General features: G+C 33.0%; 1 protein-coding gene across 5 annotated transcripts; it reads right to left on the bottom strand.

Moving 5' to 3' along the window:
- Positions 1 to 2,194: 2,194 nt before the first annotated feature.
- On the bottom strand, positions 2,195 to 16,209 carry LOC106664734 (egl nine homolog 3). 5 transcript variants are annotated; one of them, XR_002910783.1, is made up of 7 exons: positions 15,429 to 16,209; positions 10,151 to 10,270; positions 9,928 to 10,064; positions 9,726 to 9,796; positions 5,388 to 5,538; positions 4,933 to 5,101; positions 2,195 to 2,899 (listed from the first exon to the last, which is right to left on the bottom strand). XR_002910783.1 is itself a non-coding variant. In XM_024229507.1 (5 exons), the coding sequence occupies exons 1-5, from the start codon at positions 16,155 to 16,157 to the stop codon at positions 5,519 to 5,521; spliced, it is 1,077 nt and encodes a 358-aa protein (XP_024085275.1). In that variant the 5' UTR covers positions 16,158 to 16,209; the 3' UTR covers positions 2,195 to 5,518. The 5 variants fall into 5 exon arrangements, 2 of the variants coding, with proteins under 2 accessions (XP_024085275.1, XP_024085274.1); XR_002910782.1 differs by having other exon boundaries at positions 2,195 to 5,101; positions 5,176 to 5,538; XR_002910781.1 differs by having other exon boundaries at positions 2,195 to 5,101.
- Between the last annotated feature and the right edge of the window lie 517 nt (positions 16,210 to 16,726).

Genomic DNA, 16,726 nt, shown 5'->3' with positions numbered 1-16,726 from the left:
TGGTCTGCCTATACTTGCATCTTTATACAAGTCACAACAGAAATGATCAAACCTCAATTTTATTGCTCGTTGATCTTTTTGAATATATTCTGAGAGTAGAGCCTTGGTACTTGTGCTATACCTAAAATGGCTATAGATTTTACAGATCTTTTACATACATCGCATAGAAACATCATACTAGCAATTTTATATAAACTCCTACACAAGAGGTGTTAAATCTATTGTCATTTCCTGAAAACTACAAATTTTAGAGCATAAAGCAAGACTTATAAATGTTTAACCCGTATTTTATTGAGATGTTTCCTTTGAGGTCTGTGAGGTGATGAACTCGTAGATTGGTCATTTCGGAAAATCTTGGGCTGTCCATCCTTGCATCTTCATATGGCAGACCAAAATAATCAAAAACAATCAAGGTTTATATGAATTTTAGTCTTTGGTTTATTTCCATAAATACCAACTCCAGGACATACTCGCTATTAGAACTGGTGGTCTGGTTGGTTCAGATCGTTTTGGTCTGCCTATCCTTGCATCCTCTTCTGACTGACCAATACAGAGATGATCAAAAATTACCAGATGGCCATTTTACTGCTCGTTGATCTTGCCAAATATATCCTGTGTAGAATTGGTTTTTGTACTCTACCTAAAATATCTGTAGATTTTATAATTCCTTTACGTACATGGCCTAGAAACATTATAATACTAGCAATTTAATGGAAACTCCTACACATGTGGAGTTAAAGCTATTGATACTTTCTGAAAACTATAAATTTTGGCGCATAAAGGAATGCTTAACCCCCTCTTGAGGTCTGTGGGGTAATGAACTCATTCGGTCATTTCTGATAATCTTAGACTGCCTATCCTTGCATCTTCATATGTCAGACCAAAACAGTGAGGATGAGGTAAATGACCGAAATGATTTGAGCTCTTATATCAAATTTAATTCTTGGTTTATTTCCATAAATACCAACTCCTGGACCAAACTCACTTTTAGAACTGGTAGACTAGTCGGTTCTGATCATTTTGATCTACCTATCCTCACATCCTCCTACGACAACCAAAATGATCAGAAATGACCAAACCACATTTTATTGTTAGTTAATCTTTTCAAATATATTCTGTGTGTAGAGCCTTGATTTTTGCTCTGTATTCTTCATCTAGTTGTCATCAGAACATTATCAAACAAGCAATAATGTTGAAATATGATGAAAACTTCTCCATATGTAGGGTTAAAATATTGTAATTTCTAGAAAACTGCAATTTAGGAGAAAGCAATACACATAACATGTGCTTAACCTAAACTTCATTGCTTGTGCAGCTTTTGAAAAATGTTCTGTGTGTACAGCCTTGGTTCTTATATTATAAGGGTAAAGCAGGTATAGATTTGACACACCCTTCACATACTCGGCATAGAAACATTATCATACAAGTGAATTGACAGAAACTTGTAAGTAAAGTACTTAAAAACTTAAATAAAAATAAAATGTTTTTCTGAAACCTACCAGACCGCATCTCACGATTTCTGAATAATCATAGACTAACGATCACGAATCACCACACAGTTTTGGTAGTATTGAGCGGTTGAATGTTGTGGTGATTGATGATTCTGTGACATTTGGAAATATTGGGGATAGGAAATTGGTAACAGGAAACACAATAGACAGAAAAGAATACAAAGAAACTAATTCATGTTCTGTCATGCTTGATAGCACCCTAGTTTTTTAAATGTTTCTTCCCCTGGCGCCAAGCGGTCTCACCTTGGCCGTCTACCTGGTAAAAACATTGTATGGATTATGGTCACTTGACTTAGAAATACGATATAGAAATCATATGGAAAACCTAATACAGTGGCAATATGCACATTATTAGTTGATATTAATTGCAAAAAAAAGGAACTGGACTGAAATAAATTACCTTAAAAAAAATTAATTTAAAAAAATACGCCATCAAAGAAATATAATTGACTAACATGTTTGGGGTTTTATTTCAATCGATCCAAATGACCACAGGTCTTGTGCTTTACATCTTAAAAAAACATTCAACAAACTGATTAAATTCTCAACATTTTAGGCATAATATACAACATTAAAAATTACTACTTACCACAAAATGATTAAATGCAACTAAAAATAAACTCATATACATATTTCTCTATTGAGGGATTTGAAAAGGTTTCTGTTTACCCAAGAAAAACAAAATCCTTGAAAATGATTTTATTAACAATATTTCACAGCGCAGTTTGTTTTTGAACGGTCTCTTGTGCAGTTCATTACAATGCAAATGATGACTAGATTTTTGTCTTACAACAGAAACTCATTCATTATAAAATATCATTCTTCAGAGGACTATAACTAATTATAATTTCCAATAAAAGCATACAAGTTTAATTTATATACATTCAGGATGATCAAAATCAATAAATGATGTAATGTACAATAAATATATCTTACAAATTGGTTGAGCTGTTATCAGCTAACAGTCAGATACTGCTTAAGCAATGACAACAACATTTATCACAACTTTATTTTGCCCATAATAAATGAATTAAGAAAATATACATTTGTATTTCCTTCCTATCTATTATCCTCTTAATATGGTAGTAAATAACTCATTGGAACTCTTGTTTAGTTACTAGAATTAATTTGTCAAACAGTCTCACTTTTCCTTGAGTATGATTAAATTGAACAATTCCTTACCAAATTCTATTTTACAAAGGATTTGTTATAATAGGGCAACTGGTTAGATATATATATGAACTATACATATTTTTATGTAACATAAAATGGGGAAATCAGGCCAACATTCTAAATTTAAAGAGTCGTTGCTACAGTAAAATGATTTTAGTATTTCAGGAAGGTCAGGTCAAATGCCATTAAAACACCATTGGTTTTAAAAATAACATCTATAAATAAAAAAACAAAACGAAAATGCCTCACTTTAATTTAGAACAATTAAATAATTTTTAAAAAAGTGACAGAACAGTTTTTATTTTTAGGACAAAATTAAAGTTATTCAAAATAATGTTATTTAGTATGTTTGAATATTTTTGCTCATTACAAAGTGAGAGAAACAATTGAGGAAATATATCGAATGGTTATTCGTTACACTGGCAACATCAGGGTATGCAAACCATCTGAACAAATAAAAAAATTCGACTTTGCTATTTGTGACCATGAAACGACTTTATGAGCCGTAATGTCCACTGTTGGGTTTAATTTGGGGGGGGGGACTTAAAAGGGTATCAAAAATACAAAAATAAGGACCAAATGCCATTGGACACCTTGACATAATTTAACATAACTTAAAATTTTATTCCATTAAATTATATATTTGTTTATTTATAAAATTTAATTTTACTTCTGTTTTATCCCTATTAATACAATTTATTTGCAATTGTATAAACAGAGGCTGTACTGAGATGGTGAATAATTTCTTAGAAATTCTAACTGATCTCAAGGCTTTTTAATATCATTTTTATTAACCTTGTATTTAAGAAACAATAAATTCGATTTTGCCTCAATTTCTCTTAAATAGAACAAAGAAAACATTGCATTTCTAGATTCATGTTAATTAATTTTTTTTAAAATACAACAGTCCGCAGCATAGATAGCCTTTTTCAATAAAAAATAAACAGTACAAAATACACATAAAAAATTATAACAGCATGATACATAATAAAAAAAAAAATTTTCTTCTGTTCTTGTCAATTTTCAAAACTGGATATAACAAATTGAATAGTGCAACTGCCACCATAAATTTTCTGCTGCAAGTTTTGCTTTCAATTTATATATAAAAAATATAATCAAATTAGAAAATGATACATGAATCCAAAACGCAAAAATATTTGAAGATTTATTAAATTTTGTGTTTGATTATCTACACTCAAATGAAAATTGAGAGAAGTAGAAGTTAAGTAGCAATTTTATAATATAATTCCCTCTAACCTACCAAACCCGTTTAAACAGGGAATATGTTTTTGACAAAATAGTAGTTAAAATAAAAAAAGAAAAGTTAAGTCGATCACTTTATGGCGCACCTATTCTCGTGTCGTCTAGACTAAAATTAAATTCATTCCATATTTATTAAATATTTGATTATACATAGTCTCACCGATGACTGCAAAAGAATAAATCCAAAGATCAGATAGATAAAACTGTCTTAACAACCAACTTATTATATTATCCCTATAATAACTTATATTAACTACTGTTCATACAATAAATTACTATGTACAATATAAACAAATAAAAGAGAGAGAAAAATGTTCAAATTTACATCGTCAATATTTGCACCAGGGAAATATGTAAAATAAGTCTTTAATTTTGTTAAATTTAATATTATACACATATCATTTTTCCTCGTGAATCTAAATAGTATTGAGTTTTAGATTTATATAAAATTGATGAACCGAAAAAAATCAAATTAAAATTAAAAACACTGCATCATATGTAATGCTTTGAAAACACTTACAGAGACAATATTTTTTACTATTCTATTCAATTAGAGTATATAATACTGATAGCAGATATTATTTAAAAAAAAAAATGAGAAAAGTGATTAGTACACATCAGAATAAAAGGGCAATATAAATCACCGCCTGAACGGATTTGTAACTTTTAAAGCAGATCTGAGATTGATGAATGATACCAGAAGAACGGACAACCACAAAAACGAAATTAGTGTTTCCAAAAAACAAATAAAATACATAAAATTATTTTTTCAGGGAGATTCTGATACTCTGCACTCGTGTGGGTTAACAGCCATCTGATTTTAATTTCAATTCTACACACGATAATTATTGTTTGACATTAACAGATTCCTAATTTCCTGTTATTATACACAATCTCAAAAATTTTAACTGGATAATTTTTGTTTTGTCACTTTTTTATGAAATCAATGAATTAGATATTTAAAAAAAAAAAAAAAAAAATTCACCTTATTGCACATGTACATAGTCATTATGATAGAAATTTAATATAATACGCTATGTTGCATGCTCGTAGGATTTATAAAAATAATTTCTGTTTCTCAATGCTGGTTTTAATACAAATGTTTACACTAGACTAGAAACAACGATGTTGGTAAAATGTTTGCCTTTAGATGCCTACAAAATAAAAATAAAACAAAACAATTTAATAGTACTTGGTCTTAAAATTAATATTTTTATATTTTACATACATAATGATTTGTCTTTATCATAAGATAAAGAATGATCGCTTTCATACGCGTGAGAAATTTTAATGGCAAAAATATATTTAAAAAAAAAAAATTAATACAGTAGAACCTACAGCAAAAACGATTGCATGTTACACTATTCCAATCAGCTCATACAATTATAATCAAATAATTAAGAATAATATATTGGTAATATGATTCAAGTTTTAAGTTACCTTATAAAATCTGATTCATTTAATAATGAAATATTTCATCGTGATTAATGTTCGCTAAAAGGTTTCGATATATATTTTGTTTCAGCATTCGTTTGTAGATTTTCAGCGTTTCAATTTTGTCCAATTAAAATTTAAGCACAGACTGTGCTACCTGCAAAAAATCAATAGGTGAAGTGCATTTAATAAACAAATATAACTACAATGACATTGGTTTCTGATAAAAAAGCTAATTTAATTGCTTCACACTAGGACAATAATTTAATCAATAAATCAACTTTTACTTGCTGTTTTCACAGCTAACCTTAAAGAATTTTTCTTTCAACCTAAAAAAAACTACAACCAGAAAATAATGTAGGACAGAACATATGCTGAATAAATTAGAAAAATATTAATCATTAATATTAATTGATAGCAATAATCTGAAAATATCTATTCTACATATTGACACCATCATTAATTAAAAAAAAAGAAGAAGTAAATTTTGAATATATTCTCTTTTGTAGGTTAAGAGAAAAAATTATTTCCCAAAACCCTAACCGATTTGTAAAACTGACTAAACAGATTTTTTTAAATAATGTCTTAAAATATAGTCAAATTTAAGTCCAATTAGCTGGGAAGAAATGAAAATTTAAATTGAACTATTTGTTCAATCCCACAAAATTTCCGAGAGTGATGGCGAATCAATAATATTCAATATTAATCCATATTTGTAGTTATTAGTCATAATTGACCATATTAATTATTTTAAGTAATTATACTTTTTATCTAAGGTCTTGGAAGAGATGGAAAATCTGTCATGAGGAGGATTTGAACTCACGATCTTTGGTTCAATATGCCGCTGCTCTAACCACTTGAGCTACTGTGACTTTGATAAACTCGGACGCCAACTTCACCAATCTCAAGGTGCCAAAGGTCGTGGGTTCGCTTTTAGATGACTTTTTTTTATCTCAACTAAGACCTTAGATAATAGTATAATTAATTAAACTAGTAAATAAAATAATTACTAATCTGGGTTTTCTTTCTTGGTTAACAAAAGGAAAAGCTTTTTTTACGAGGATTGCCGGTGCCAAGAGTTAAGAGTTTATTCTAACAAGTTAATTATTGTTTGACACTGGCAACTCTACGACTCGACGAATGCTTCATTTTTAATAAATTTGTATCTGTAATATTCATGTTATTATGTTATTAATAAATTGTACTGGACTTGGATTTGTTTTGGTTTTAAGCAAATACTCTTACATTAGGAACAAAACAGAAGATGGCTAATAACTTACTTTTCCACTGCTGGCCATGAAAACATGTGCAGTGTTACACAGAAAAATGTGACAAAATATTAATTTGTATTGTTAAATTTTAAATTTCTGTTTTCTGGTACCACAAACTGTTTCTTTGTGGGATTTTTAGACTTGTAAAGTTCAACTAAAAACTTGATTTAAAGAAAGGAAAAAAAGATCCTCTAAAAGTTCCCCTTCCCAACAGTAAACCCTTCAGCCATTCAGTTATTATTTATTAAGCCACACAAAAAGGGACGAAAAGTTAGTAAACACAACAAAACGAAAGGTCTTGTGGGAAAACAAGAATTTCTAATAAATCTGTCAAATTTATGTCATTAATACAAAACCCAAGTTTTCTCATGTTTAAGCCAAGTTAATTGTTAATTGATTTGTTTTTGTGTGACCATTTTTGTGTTACCAGGGAGTGCTCATGGGTTGGCTTGGGTCAGGACACATATCTATGATTCAATGTTTTCTCCTGTAAAGTGGAGAAAATATGCAATTACAGCAGCATTTTCTTACGTAAATATCATGAAACACAAACAGTACTCGATGTTTTAAATAAAATTTGCTAACATAATACTGGCAATTTAATTTGTCATCAGGAGCAAATATATATCTTGTATTTTAAATTTTTTTGTATTAAAAAAAAAATGTTAGCCCTACAAATTTCTACATTATCAGCACAGATATTAATATTAAGCCTTAGCCGAAGGTCGTGGGTTCGAATCCCGCTCGTGACACTGACTTTTTTATCTCAACTTAAAACCTTAATTAATTGAATGTTATTAATTGGTCAAGCGGACCACGAAAAATAGTGAATTTAATTAATATTGAAATTAAATTAATATTAAAATTAAATTAATATTTAAAAAAAACTGATTGTCTTATCTGCTCAAATGATGATTTGGTGGACATAAAAAAGATAAAAATGTCACAGATGACAGAAAAGGGAGTACAGAGGCCAAGCTTATAATGAAAATGGTAAGTTGGTGTCTCGGGTACCCGAAGTCATGATAGCTTGTGGTTAGAGCACTGGAGTTTAGAGTCAGAGGTCGTGGGTTCGAGTCCCACTAATTTTTCATCTCAACCACACTTTCCATAAAAATTATAAATCAATGTAAAGCAAATTAATTTTCATTGTAAGTTGAAATTTTTTCCAGAATTAAAGTGTATAGTGGCTCCGTTCTTCATGGTGATCCAAAAGTTTGAAACGCTTTAACACTAGCGAGTTTATATGGAACATAAATGGAATTCAATGTTTTTTGTTTATTGCTGTCTATCAATCAAGAGTAAAACGTTAAGCATCAAATAAAATATAAATGATAAAAATAAAATTGACTTTTTTAAAAGTTGAATTATTTATTGAAACAACTTTTTACAATCCCAAAAGTTCTTTTGCTTAACGAATTGTACAAGAACAAAAAACTGTTGTTAGACCTACAAATAAAAACATTATCTGTACGGAAATAGAGCAAAAATAATTACAAAGAGAAACACAATGCTTAATTGGCTTATCTGCTCAATTGATTATTTGTTGAAAATACAAAAAGAAAGACGAATTTGTAAGATGTTGGAAGACTAATTTATATGTTGTACAATGTACGCAATTAAATAAATTTAAAGTGACAGAAGTTTTACAATTTGTTATGGATTTGAGTCAAATCCACTATCATTGTCTTTGGAGACTATGCATTTTTAAGCATAGATTTTTCTGTCGTAATTTGTACTTTCTTTTTTCAGCGAGCTGGAACACGCCTTAAAATATAATAACGTAAGTTCAGTTGTTTACATTACAGTTATATCCATTTCATGTCATTAGACAATGTTAGTGGATGTTTCATAATGCTTCTAATAGCAAACAACCGGACCCCGTCCTATTAACTGCCCGTTGTATGTCAACCTATCCCATCTTCACCGGGTCTCTTCTTTCAACAGCAACATCTTCACCAGAACGAATTTCGAAAAAAGAAATTAGTTGTCCAAGAATTTAATATGACAATCACATTATATATTTTCAACTACAATTTGTTAATGAAGCTATGCAATGGACTACCTTTGTTTATTTATTTTTAAATTACATATGTATCTTACATTTTTGTGTTAAATTTTTAAAATTTTTTTTGTTTTTGAGTCATGGCTTGTTGAGAAGATTAAAAACTACCAAGAAAAACCCAACCATATTAACATTCGCACTACCGTCATGGGTCTAGCTGTTTCTCTCTTGTTGGGTCTAGCTCAATTTCACGACCCAGAGAGTTTTTTGTTTGAGTTGTCTATTTTTTAAAAATCTTTTTATAACCCTCCAATAAATTCCTCTATATACTGAATGTAAAATTTTCTTTGAAAATTTTGAACAAAAATCTAATTGTTATGAAAAACCCAACCATATAACATTTGCACTGCCGTCATGGGTCTTTCATGACCCAGAGAGTTTTTTTGTTTGAGTTGTCTATTTTTTAAAAATCTTTTTATCCACCCTCCAATTAATTCCTCTATATACTGAATGTAAAGTAATTTTCTTTGAAAATTTTGAACAAAAATCTAATTGTTATTGCTCCTCCTTGAAAAGCCACAAGCAAGATCCTACACTAAGGAGCCACTGGCAAGGCTATGGAGGTTGATTAACAACCTGAAGATGGCTAATGAATTGGGTAAAAAAGAGAGAGAGAGAGAGAGAGAGAGAGAGAGAGAGAGAGAAAATGGGTCTAAAAAGACCCGCCATGACTGTCCAACCTTCTTTTTTACTAATGGCAGTGGGAATCTTAAAAAATTGTTAAATATCCTATATTGTGAAAGCAAAATAAAATAAAATAAAAAATAAATATTTAATGGTTTTTCACCAGAATGTTAATTATCATGTTCTATGGTTATTTTTATAACTTATTTGATGTATTCACACGAAAAATTTCATTTCAATAAAAAGTGGCATTTGTTTTTTAAAACTATTCATGCTAATCCATGTTTGTTTTAAAGAACATGCAAATCATTTACTTTTTGTCCCCCTAAAATGTTTTAAATATAGAAAAACCATTTTCTCAATACTTGATTGTTCAATACATACCAGTTTCTCGATATCTGATGAAAGCCCTTTTTCTTTCTTCTGCATCAAAATACCATATCGTTATCGCATACCTATAAAAAAAAAAAAAAATGTTTCTTTCTAAGTGCAACACTTTAGAACGAGCTTACCATCTACTAATGTTTCTGATTAACAGCTATATTTTCTAATTATATTCTATTAATAAATGAAGCGTAGAGTATACCTAGTTTTGTAGGCTGGATGAACTTCATGGGGATTTCTACGGTCAGACCAAAAAAATAATATCCTATCAAACAAAGGCTCTATGTCTGCAACTGTATCCTGTCCTTCAAGAAATATCCGCAGAAGTCCACCGTTTTCCTTAACAATCATAGTTACGTTAAATAAAAAATAAAACAATTAAAAATGAAAATAAGTATATTTAATGTCGATTTGGCCATACTCACAGTTACATTCCAGTCTTGATTAAGGTAATATATGGCGGTTATACATCGGCCATCATTATTTGGATTATCTACATGTTTAACGTAATGAGCACCATTACCAGGATAGCACGCTACCATAGCCTAAAAATAAAATTCTCTTAAATTTTCATCCATTCAAGTGAAAAAAATACAAACAAGGAAAGTACACTAACAAAATATTACAATCTCTGTTATCAGTTTACATTATGATATAAATATTGTCAATGTAAAAAATTATTGTTGAACAGCACTCTACAAAATTTCAGGAAGGAAAAAACAAATAAAACCCACTCAAACTTGCCCTACCTGGATTCAACATTAAGTAGGCCAAATACACTATGATTTTTAAATTGGTACATGAAATTGATGCTAGAAAACCTTAGATCATTGAAGGCAGCTGACAAACCAGACATCCGGGCCTAAATCTTTGCATTTCTAACAGATTATATTAAACCAATTGGTTTTCCTCTCTCCATTCTTTACCACCTATCCCTCTATTTCCCACCGTTAAAAACCTTGGGATTGTCCTTGCCTTGGAAGCCCTTTATCTCCTAAATTTTCCAGCCACCCTACCTCCTTTAGTACACCTAAACTCCTAATTTCTCCACTGCATTGATTACGGATGTGTTGTGCATGCGGGACCACTGGGAAGCTTGAAGATAAGCATAAACTTTTAATGAATAGGTATGTTTTATCTTCGGCTCCCCAAGGTGGTCCCACGTGACTGATCTACCTAACTGAAGTAGTCATACCCCTTCCTACCGCAGGCAATACTTCCTTGGCTCCTTTTTCCATCATAATCTCCTCATTCCCCTCCATACATAAATGATCTCCTCAACTTCAGATTCTGCCTCCAACCTATGGAATACAGACAGCTCTTCACAATATCCGCCGAGCCTCATCCCTTTCCACTTTTCAGTCCTGATGCTTTGATTACCTCATGTCCTTTCAGCGTGGTACCGAAGATTCTTAATTGTCCCTTTTTAGTAAAATTTCCATTTTAGAATATTTTTATTTTGTTTGTTTATATATTGGTATAGTCTTATCAAGCCTGAATCCTTGTAAATATGTCAATCATAATTAATTATTCATGGGGACTTAAGGACCTAGAATAAATTTTATTTTTCATAAAAAAATTCCATCAAGCAAGCATCTTTTAAATTTGACACTTTTGGCACAAGTGAATGATAGGAATGATCTTATACAGGAGGGGTATCTAAAAAATTAGATAGGCCTGCAATAGGCATTTTAGCAAATACATTTTTTAATAAATGGATCAGGACAGAACAAAAAAGATGGGCCAATTAACCACCAAGTAACCAGAGCGACTGATAAAAGGTCATATCATTTGAACTATGCTCCCACAATTTCTCTAGTATGTAGGAATTAATTCTTTTTTTACTTACTTCTTGCATTCTAAGGGCTCTTTAAAACGAGGGAGTAAGTTGGTTCAACTAGTTGAACAGACGGGTGCCAAGGAACAGTAGCCATGAAGCAAACGAATGGGAATTGCCCAAACCCATTCACACACAGATTTGTCTGCCTAGGCGGGTGGCCAGCGGCACAAGTGCTCATGTACTTGACTCAACTGGTTGACTCAACACTTAAACACAACTCAGCACTCGTCCTTTACAACAGTCACCGTTGCAAATTTTAATGTAGTAGTTTATTGAGTATGAGTTTCTAATGATATTAGACATGAGGTGTGAGGAGTACAGTGAGAAAATTAAAAGAAAGAGGCAATAGTGTTTTCCCGATTTTGTAACAATGGTGAACTTACACTTTTCTATGATTGTCTCATCTTTTGTTGTCTTTCTCCTTGCAAAAGAGCAAGCACAAGATTTGCTCATGATTTCTTGGGTTCTAACATCGTTCTGACTTCCTGCTGGGAAAAGAAGTTGATTGCACAAGTTGCCTGGTGTGAAATCAGGCAAGAAAAGTCTCCACACGGCAGTCAATTAATTGAGAGCAAACCAGGCAACTTAGTCGAATCAACTATTTTTACAGTGACCAGTGTGTTCATACCAAAAAATTGGCAATTTAAAAAATAATTTTTTGTTGTAGATCTCTTATTGGCGTTTGACACTGTGAATCAAAATGCAATTTTGTTTAAGTTAGGTAGGATTGGTCTATCTCAGAAGTTCGCTGCCATGAGAAAGTCTTTGTATTCGCATACAAGAGCTTGCGTTTGGGTACTTGGTGAAAAGTCAAACTTTTTAAAAATCCATACTGGTGTATAGCAAGGTAGCATTTTATGCCGCTTATTGTTTTCTCTATTTTTTTCCATCAACCATCTAAATAAAATCTGAATTTTACAGGTGTAATATCATTACATGCTTGTACCATTTTTGCAATTGGTCTGTTTTGAAAGCCAGTGGGATTGATGTAAATTTTAGACAATATGGTGCCACTGAAAGAAGTAGAGAGGAGCTCATTCTTTCTCACTCCTTGTTTGTAGTGAATTCTACAAACAAATTTCACACAACCACAAGATTCAAAGTTGATAATTACTCGAATAATGGGACTATGTGAGTTGTCCACTTGCAATTTGGTTATTAGCGATTTTTGTCTGCCAATCACAGAAATGACACAGAAGATGTCATCAAAAGTCACCATTAATCTCAAAATTGTTGGGTACATCCAGAACAGAATTGTTGGCTGACAACCCTTTAAGATACTGTTGCCTTTTTTATAACAGTGTTAACTGCAAGGAGAAAAAAAAGTTACAAAACTGGGAAATAGTTTTCTTTATTTTGTCCTGTCCTCTTCACACCTCAAGCCTCGTATCACGGAACTAATACAGATTTCTTCAATAAACTGTTCCACTTGAAACTTGCAACTGGCATGCAGGATGAATGCAGAGTTGTGTCTTTTGTGTTGTGCCAACCAGTCGAGATGAGAACATGAGCACTTGTGCCTGCTGGCCACCCGCCTAGGCAGACAAGTTGTCTGCGTGTGGTAGGGTTTAGGCAGTTCCCAATCATTTGCTACATGGCTACACTCCTTGACACTAGTTGAACCAACTAACCACCTTGACTGAAAAAAGCCTGTGCCTATGTAAATGATTAAGAACAGCCACATATGCTTTTCTTCAAGTAGATGCTGTTCGACCATCTCTCACTTCACCCTAAAAAGTGTCCAAAATGTGTGTAAAAAATGTTCACCTACTTATGACGGAGAACGGTTAATGTTTCCGTGGATAGCATTAAGGCTTGCCACGGACTTCAAGTGGACTCATCCTCACCGAACAGCAGAACCAAATCCAGCATCTCCGTCAACCACCCACATTGCAACATTTTTTTTTTTTAAATTAGGTTGAGAAGAGGTTAATTAAGAATTATAAAAATCTTTTCCACCACTGCGACCTAAACTACTAATTTTTTGCACGACTAACCTCCGACCTCATTGCTGAAAGAAACGTCTTCTTACTTTAAAGTTATTTCCTTTTTTTTTTGTTCTTCGTATTTAAATTAATTTCCACTTTGTTTCCCTTTTTTGCTTTCCTTATTAATTTATTTTTCGTCCCTTTTTTCATTATGTGAAAAAATTTTGGTCATGGAATCTATATTTAGCCATACATTGGAAAATGCATTTTTCATATAAGAATAAGCACTTTCCTTCGTGCCACTTTGTGCACCTCTTTGGTGTGATAATTACTTTACTGAAATGAATGCACCATAACTAGGCTTCACATTCACAATGGGTATGTGCCGATGTCTCTGGTTCCTCCTGACGGTTGTTTCTGTCTCTGCTCAGACCATCTTTAGGTGAAAGTTAAGAATGCAGTGGGTGGTGTAGAGGTTGCAATACCTCACAAGATGAAACTCCAGCAACCACCATCACCCTGCTGGACGTGGGTAAATTCCTTTCTTGAAAGGGGGGGGAATTGTAGCGTTACTGTACATGATGATTATTCAAAAAGTGTTTTTAATCTAGAATTGACTACTAGTTCTGTTGTTTGTTGTTGTTTCAGGCCCTCCACCTGTACCAATTTCTTTTAATCGTCGTGTTTGCAGCAACAGAGTGATCACGGAAGCTATATCTGGAGGATGGTACATCCATGCCTTAGCCGCCTAACTCAACTTTTCGTAACCCTCCAGATCTATGTGTACATTGATGATTAATTCTGAATATTTTATCTGAGAAGGACTACTTGTTCTGTTGTTTTTATGTGAGTGAGACAATCAAAATTTTGGGTGAGGATGATCTTTCCACGATTCGGTTCCTCTGTGGGCCTATCAACTGTTTTTCCTACGTAAAAGCTTCTCTGCTGATCTGGCCCTCCGTCTTTACTGATTTCTTTTAGCGGTCGTTTTTGCAGTTTCAGAGTGGTCGCAAAAGTTTCTGGAAGAAGGGACATCCATGCCTTAGCTGCATCTTCTGACTTTTTGTAACCCTCCAGATCTATTTGTACATTAATGATTATTCTGAATATTTTATCTAGTATGGAATATTGTTGTGTTATTTATATGAGTGAGACTTAAACAGATTTTTTCTCCTCATGGATGAGATGGTATTCGCAACTGATTATTAAGTGAACCGCCCACAAGGTTTAAAATGTAATAAGTTGGAAATGATAAATGACAAATAAAGACAAGAGACTAATAAATAACAATAAAAAATTGACAGTTTCAAAAATAAAGGATTTTAACAAGGCTTATCAGTTTATTAATTGTAGAAATTCGAACTGTTAACAGAAAATTAAAATTTGCTAGTTTCATATCCAGAATTTTTTCCATAAAAATACAAAAATAAAATGAAATTCAACGCTATTCCCTCGGGTAAACAATCGGTTTTGTGGAAATAGTCATAAATAAAAGTGACAGTGATTAAACACAGTTAGAGGAAAGGGGATAAAACATAACCTGCTCCGTTGGTATCGCACTTATAAATAATAGTACATAGAGCGTAGATTGAATCAATTCAATTTGACATAAATGATTGCAAGGACGCACTTGGCAAGGAGTCGCGTTTCAAAATTGTAGAAATAATGGAAAAAAAATAGATAAATAAACAGAAGTCTTTAAGGTTTATACATTTTCTGTAGGACTATGGGTAGTTCAATATGACGTGAACGTAAACAATTTTTAATTTTTCGTTTTTTTTTTTTAATTTATGATTGTTGTTGAGGCTGTAATCAGTCTATAAGGCTTCAAACCTGAGGTCAGATGCTGGGGTTATTTCAGGCGGTTGGGTATGAAACGTGCATCGCTGGGTTGGAGGGACGGATGGGAATAAAACAGGGGAGAATCGACAATACCTTGGTCCTTCCGTTGATGGTGTAAGATCCCATTTGTCCGTTGTTTGACATGTTGTTTGCCCTCATGACGACTCTGTCCACCTCTTTGATGAGCATGCCTATGTTGGTGCAGAATGACTCGTTGCCGTCAATCCATGTGATCTGGTCGCTCCTGATGGTCTTGTGATCCGCTTTGAGGTTGTTGCTCATGAGCTGTCCATCCTCAAACTTGCCGTTTTTGTGCATTTCTATCACCTCGCGGAGCACGGCCTTGCCGCGGGCGGTGCCTAGGAAGTTGTCGACGACGCAGACACCGTAGGCGTTCATGTGATCGATGACCGTGCGGCAGACGAGGTCTTCGTCGTCTTCGTTGGCCCTGAGCCGTCCGAAACGATCCGCCGTCCGGGACGTGTCCATGGAATGGTTGTCGTTCCTGATCGGCCTGGTGTCCTCGACGCCGGCGGGCCCGCATGACGAGAACAGGTTGCACAGGGTGCCGAAATCGAAATTGGGCATTTCCGTCTTTGCGTTGTTCATGACGGATACGCCTTCCGACTCGACTGTGAGCGACTTCCTCGGGAGCGACTCGTCGGATTTCTCTTTGTTGTCTATGTTTTGGCAGTGGGGTTTGTGGTTTTTCCAGTCCATCGCCTGGTGTTCCCTGCTACAATAATACACGGACGTACACCTCGAACATATCAACAAGAAATTTTTCGCACCGCACTGCTCGCATCGGGCGACAGGCTTCATTTTATGCCCGACATTAACGACGAATGACTGACAGACTGACTCGAGTTTTCCGTTTGAGATTCTGTTGTGACAAGTTTGCACTTTCTTTCCTTATCGCACTCTCTTTCCCATTTTTATTTCCCCGAAAAACTTTTCTATTCAATTATATTTATAACGTTAAAAGTTCAATTTTCTGGTAGTAAATAACAACTTGAAACTAGAAAATAACAAATAAGCCTAATCCGTCGAATGAAATGAATGCGCCCGCTCGAGTTCAAATTGCGGAGGGGCACCACAAACACGTTTAATTATTATTATTTATTAACCGCCACACGTATTTTATTTTTAGTATTGACCAAAATATACAAGTAAATTAATAATAAAATATGAAAGATAAACAAAACTAGGATATTATTACAAATAAATATAATTTATTTTATTTTAAATTAATTTATTTTAAATTTTTTTGAGGGGAGGACCTCGAGACACGTAAACTATATCCTCTTACTCACTTATTTATTCAATCACTATTTTTCATATATTCATTTATGAACTCACTGTCTCCCTCTCTCTCTCGTTCACTCACCAAC

This window comes from Cimex lectularius, unplaced genomic scaffold (genome assembly GCF_000648675.2).
Source record: "Cimex lectularius strain Harlan isolate CLEC.00 unplaced genomic scaffold, Clec_2.1 scaffold212, whole genome shotgun sequence".
Taxonomy (NCBI): domain Eukaryota; kingdom Metazoa; phylum Arthropoda; class Insecta; order Hemiptera; family Cimicidae; genus Cimex; species Cimex lectularius.
The sequence above is the reverse complement of the archived record's forward strand: the minus strand, read 5'-3'. Positions and strand labels throughout refer to the sequence as shown.

What these genes read in the sequence shown, in the direction of transcription:
- LOC106664734 (XM_024229506.1), bottom strand. Translation starts at nt 16,157, where the DNA reads ATGAAGCCTGTCGCCCGATGCGAGCAGTGCGGTGCGAAAAATTTCTTG. An exon ending in CCATCAACGGAAGGACCAAG is followed by an intron (nt 10,271 to 15,428) that starts GTATTGTCGATT and finishes TTTTATTTTTAG; the next exon opens with GCTATGGTAGCGTGCTATCC. An exon ending in CATCCAGCCTACAAAACTAG is followed by an intron (nt 9,797 to 9,927) that starts GTATACTCTACG and finishes TTTTTTTTATAG; the next exon opens with GTATGCGATAACGATATGGT.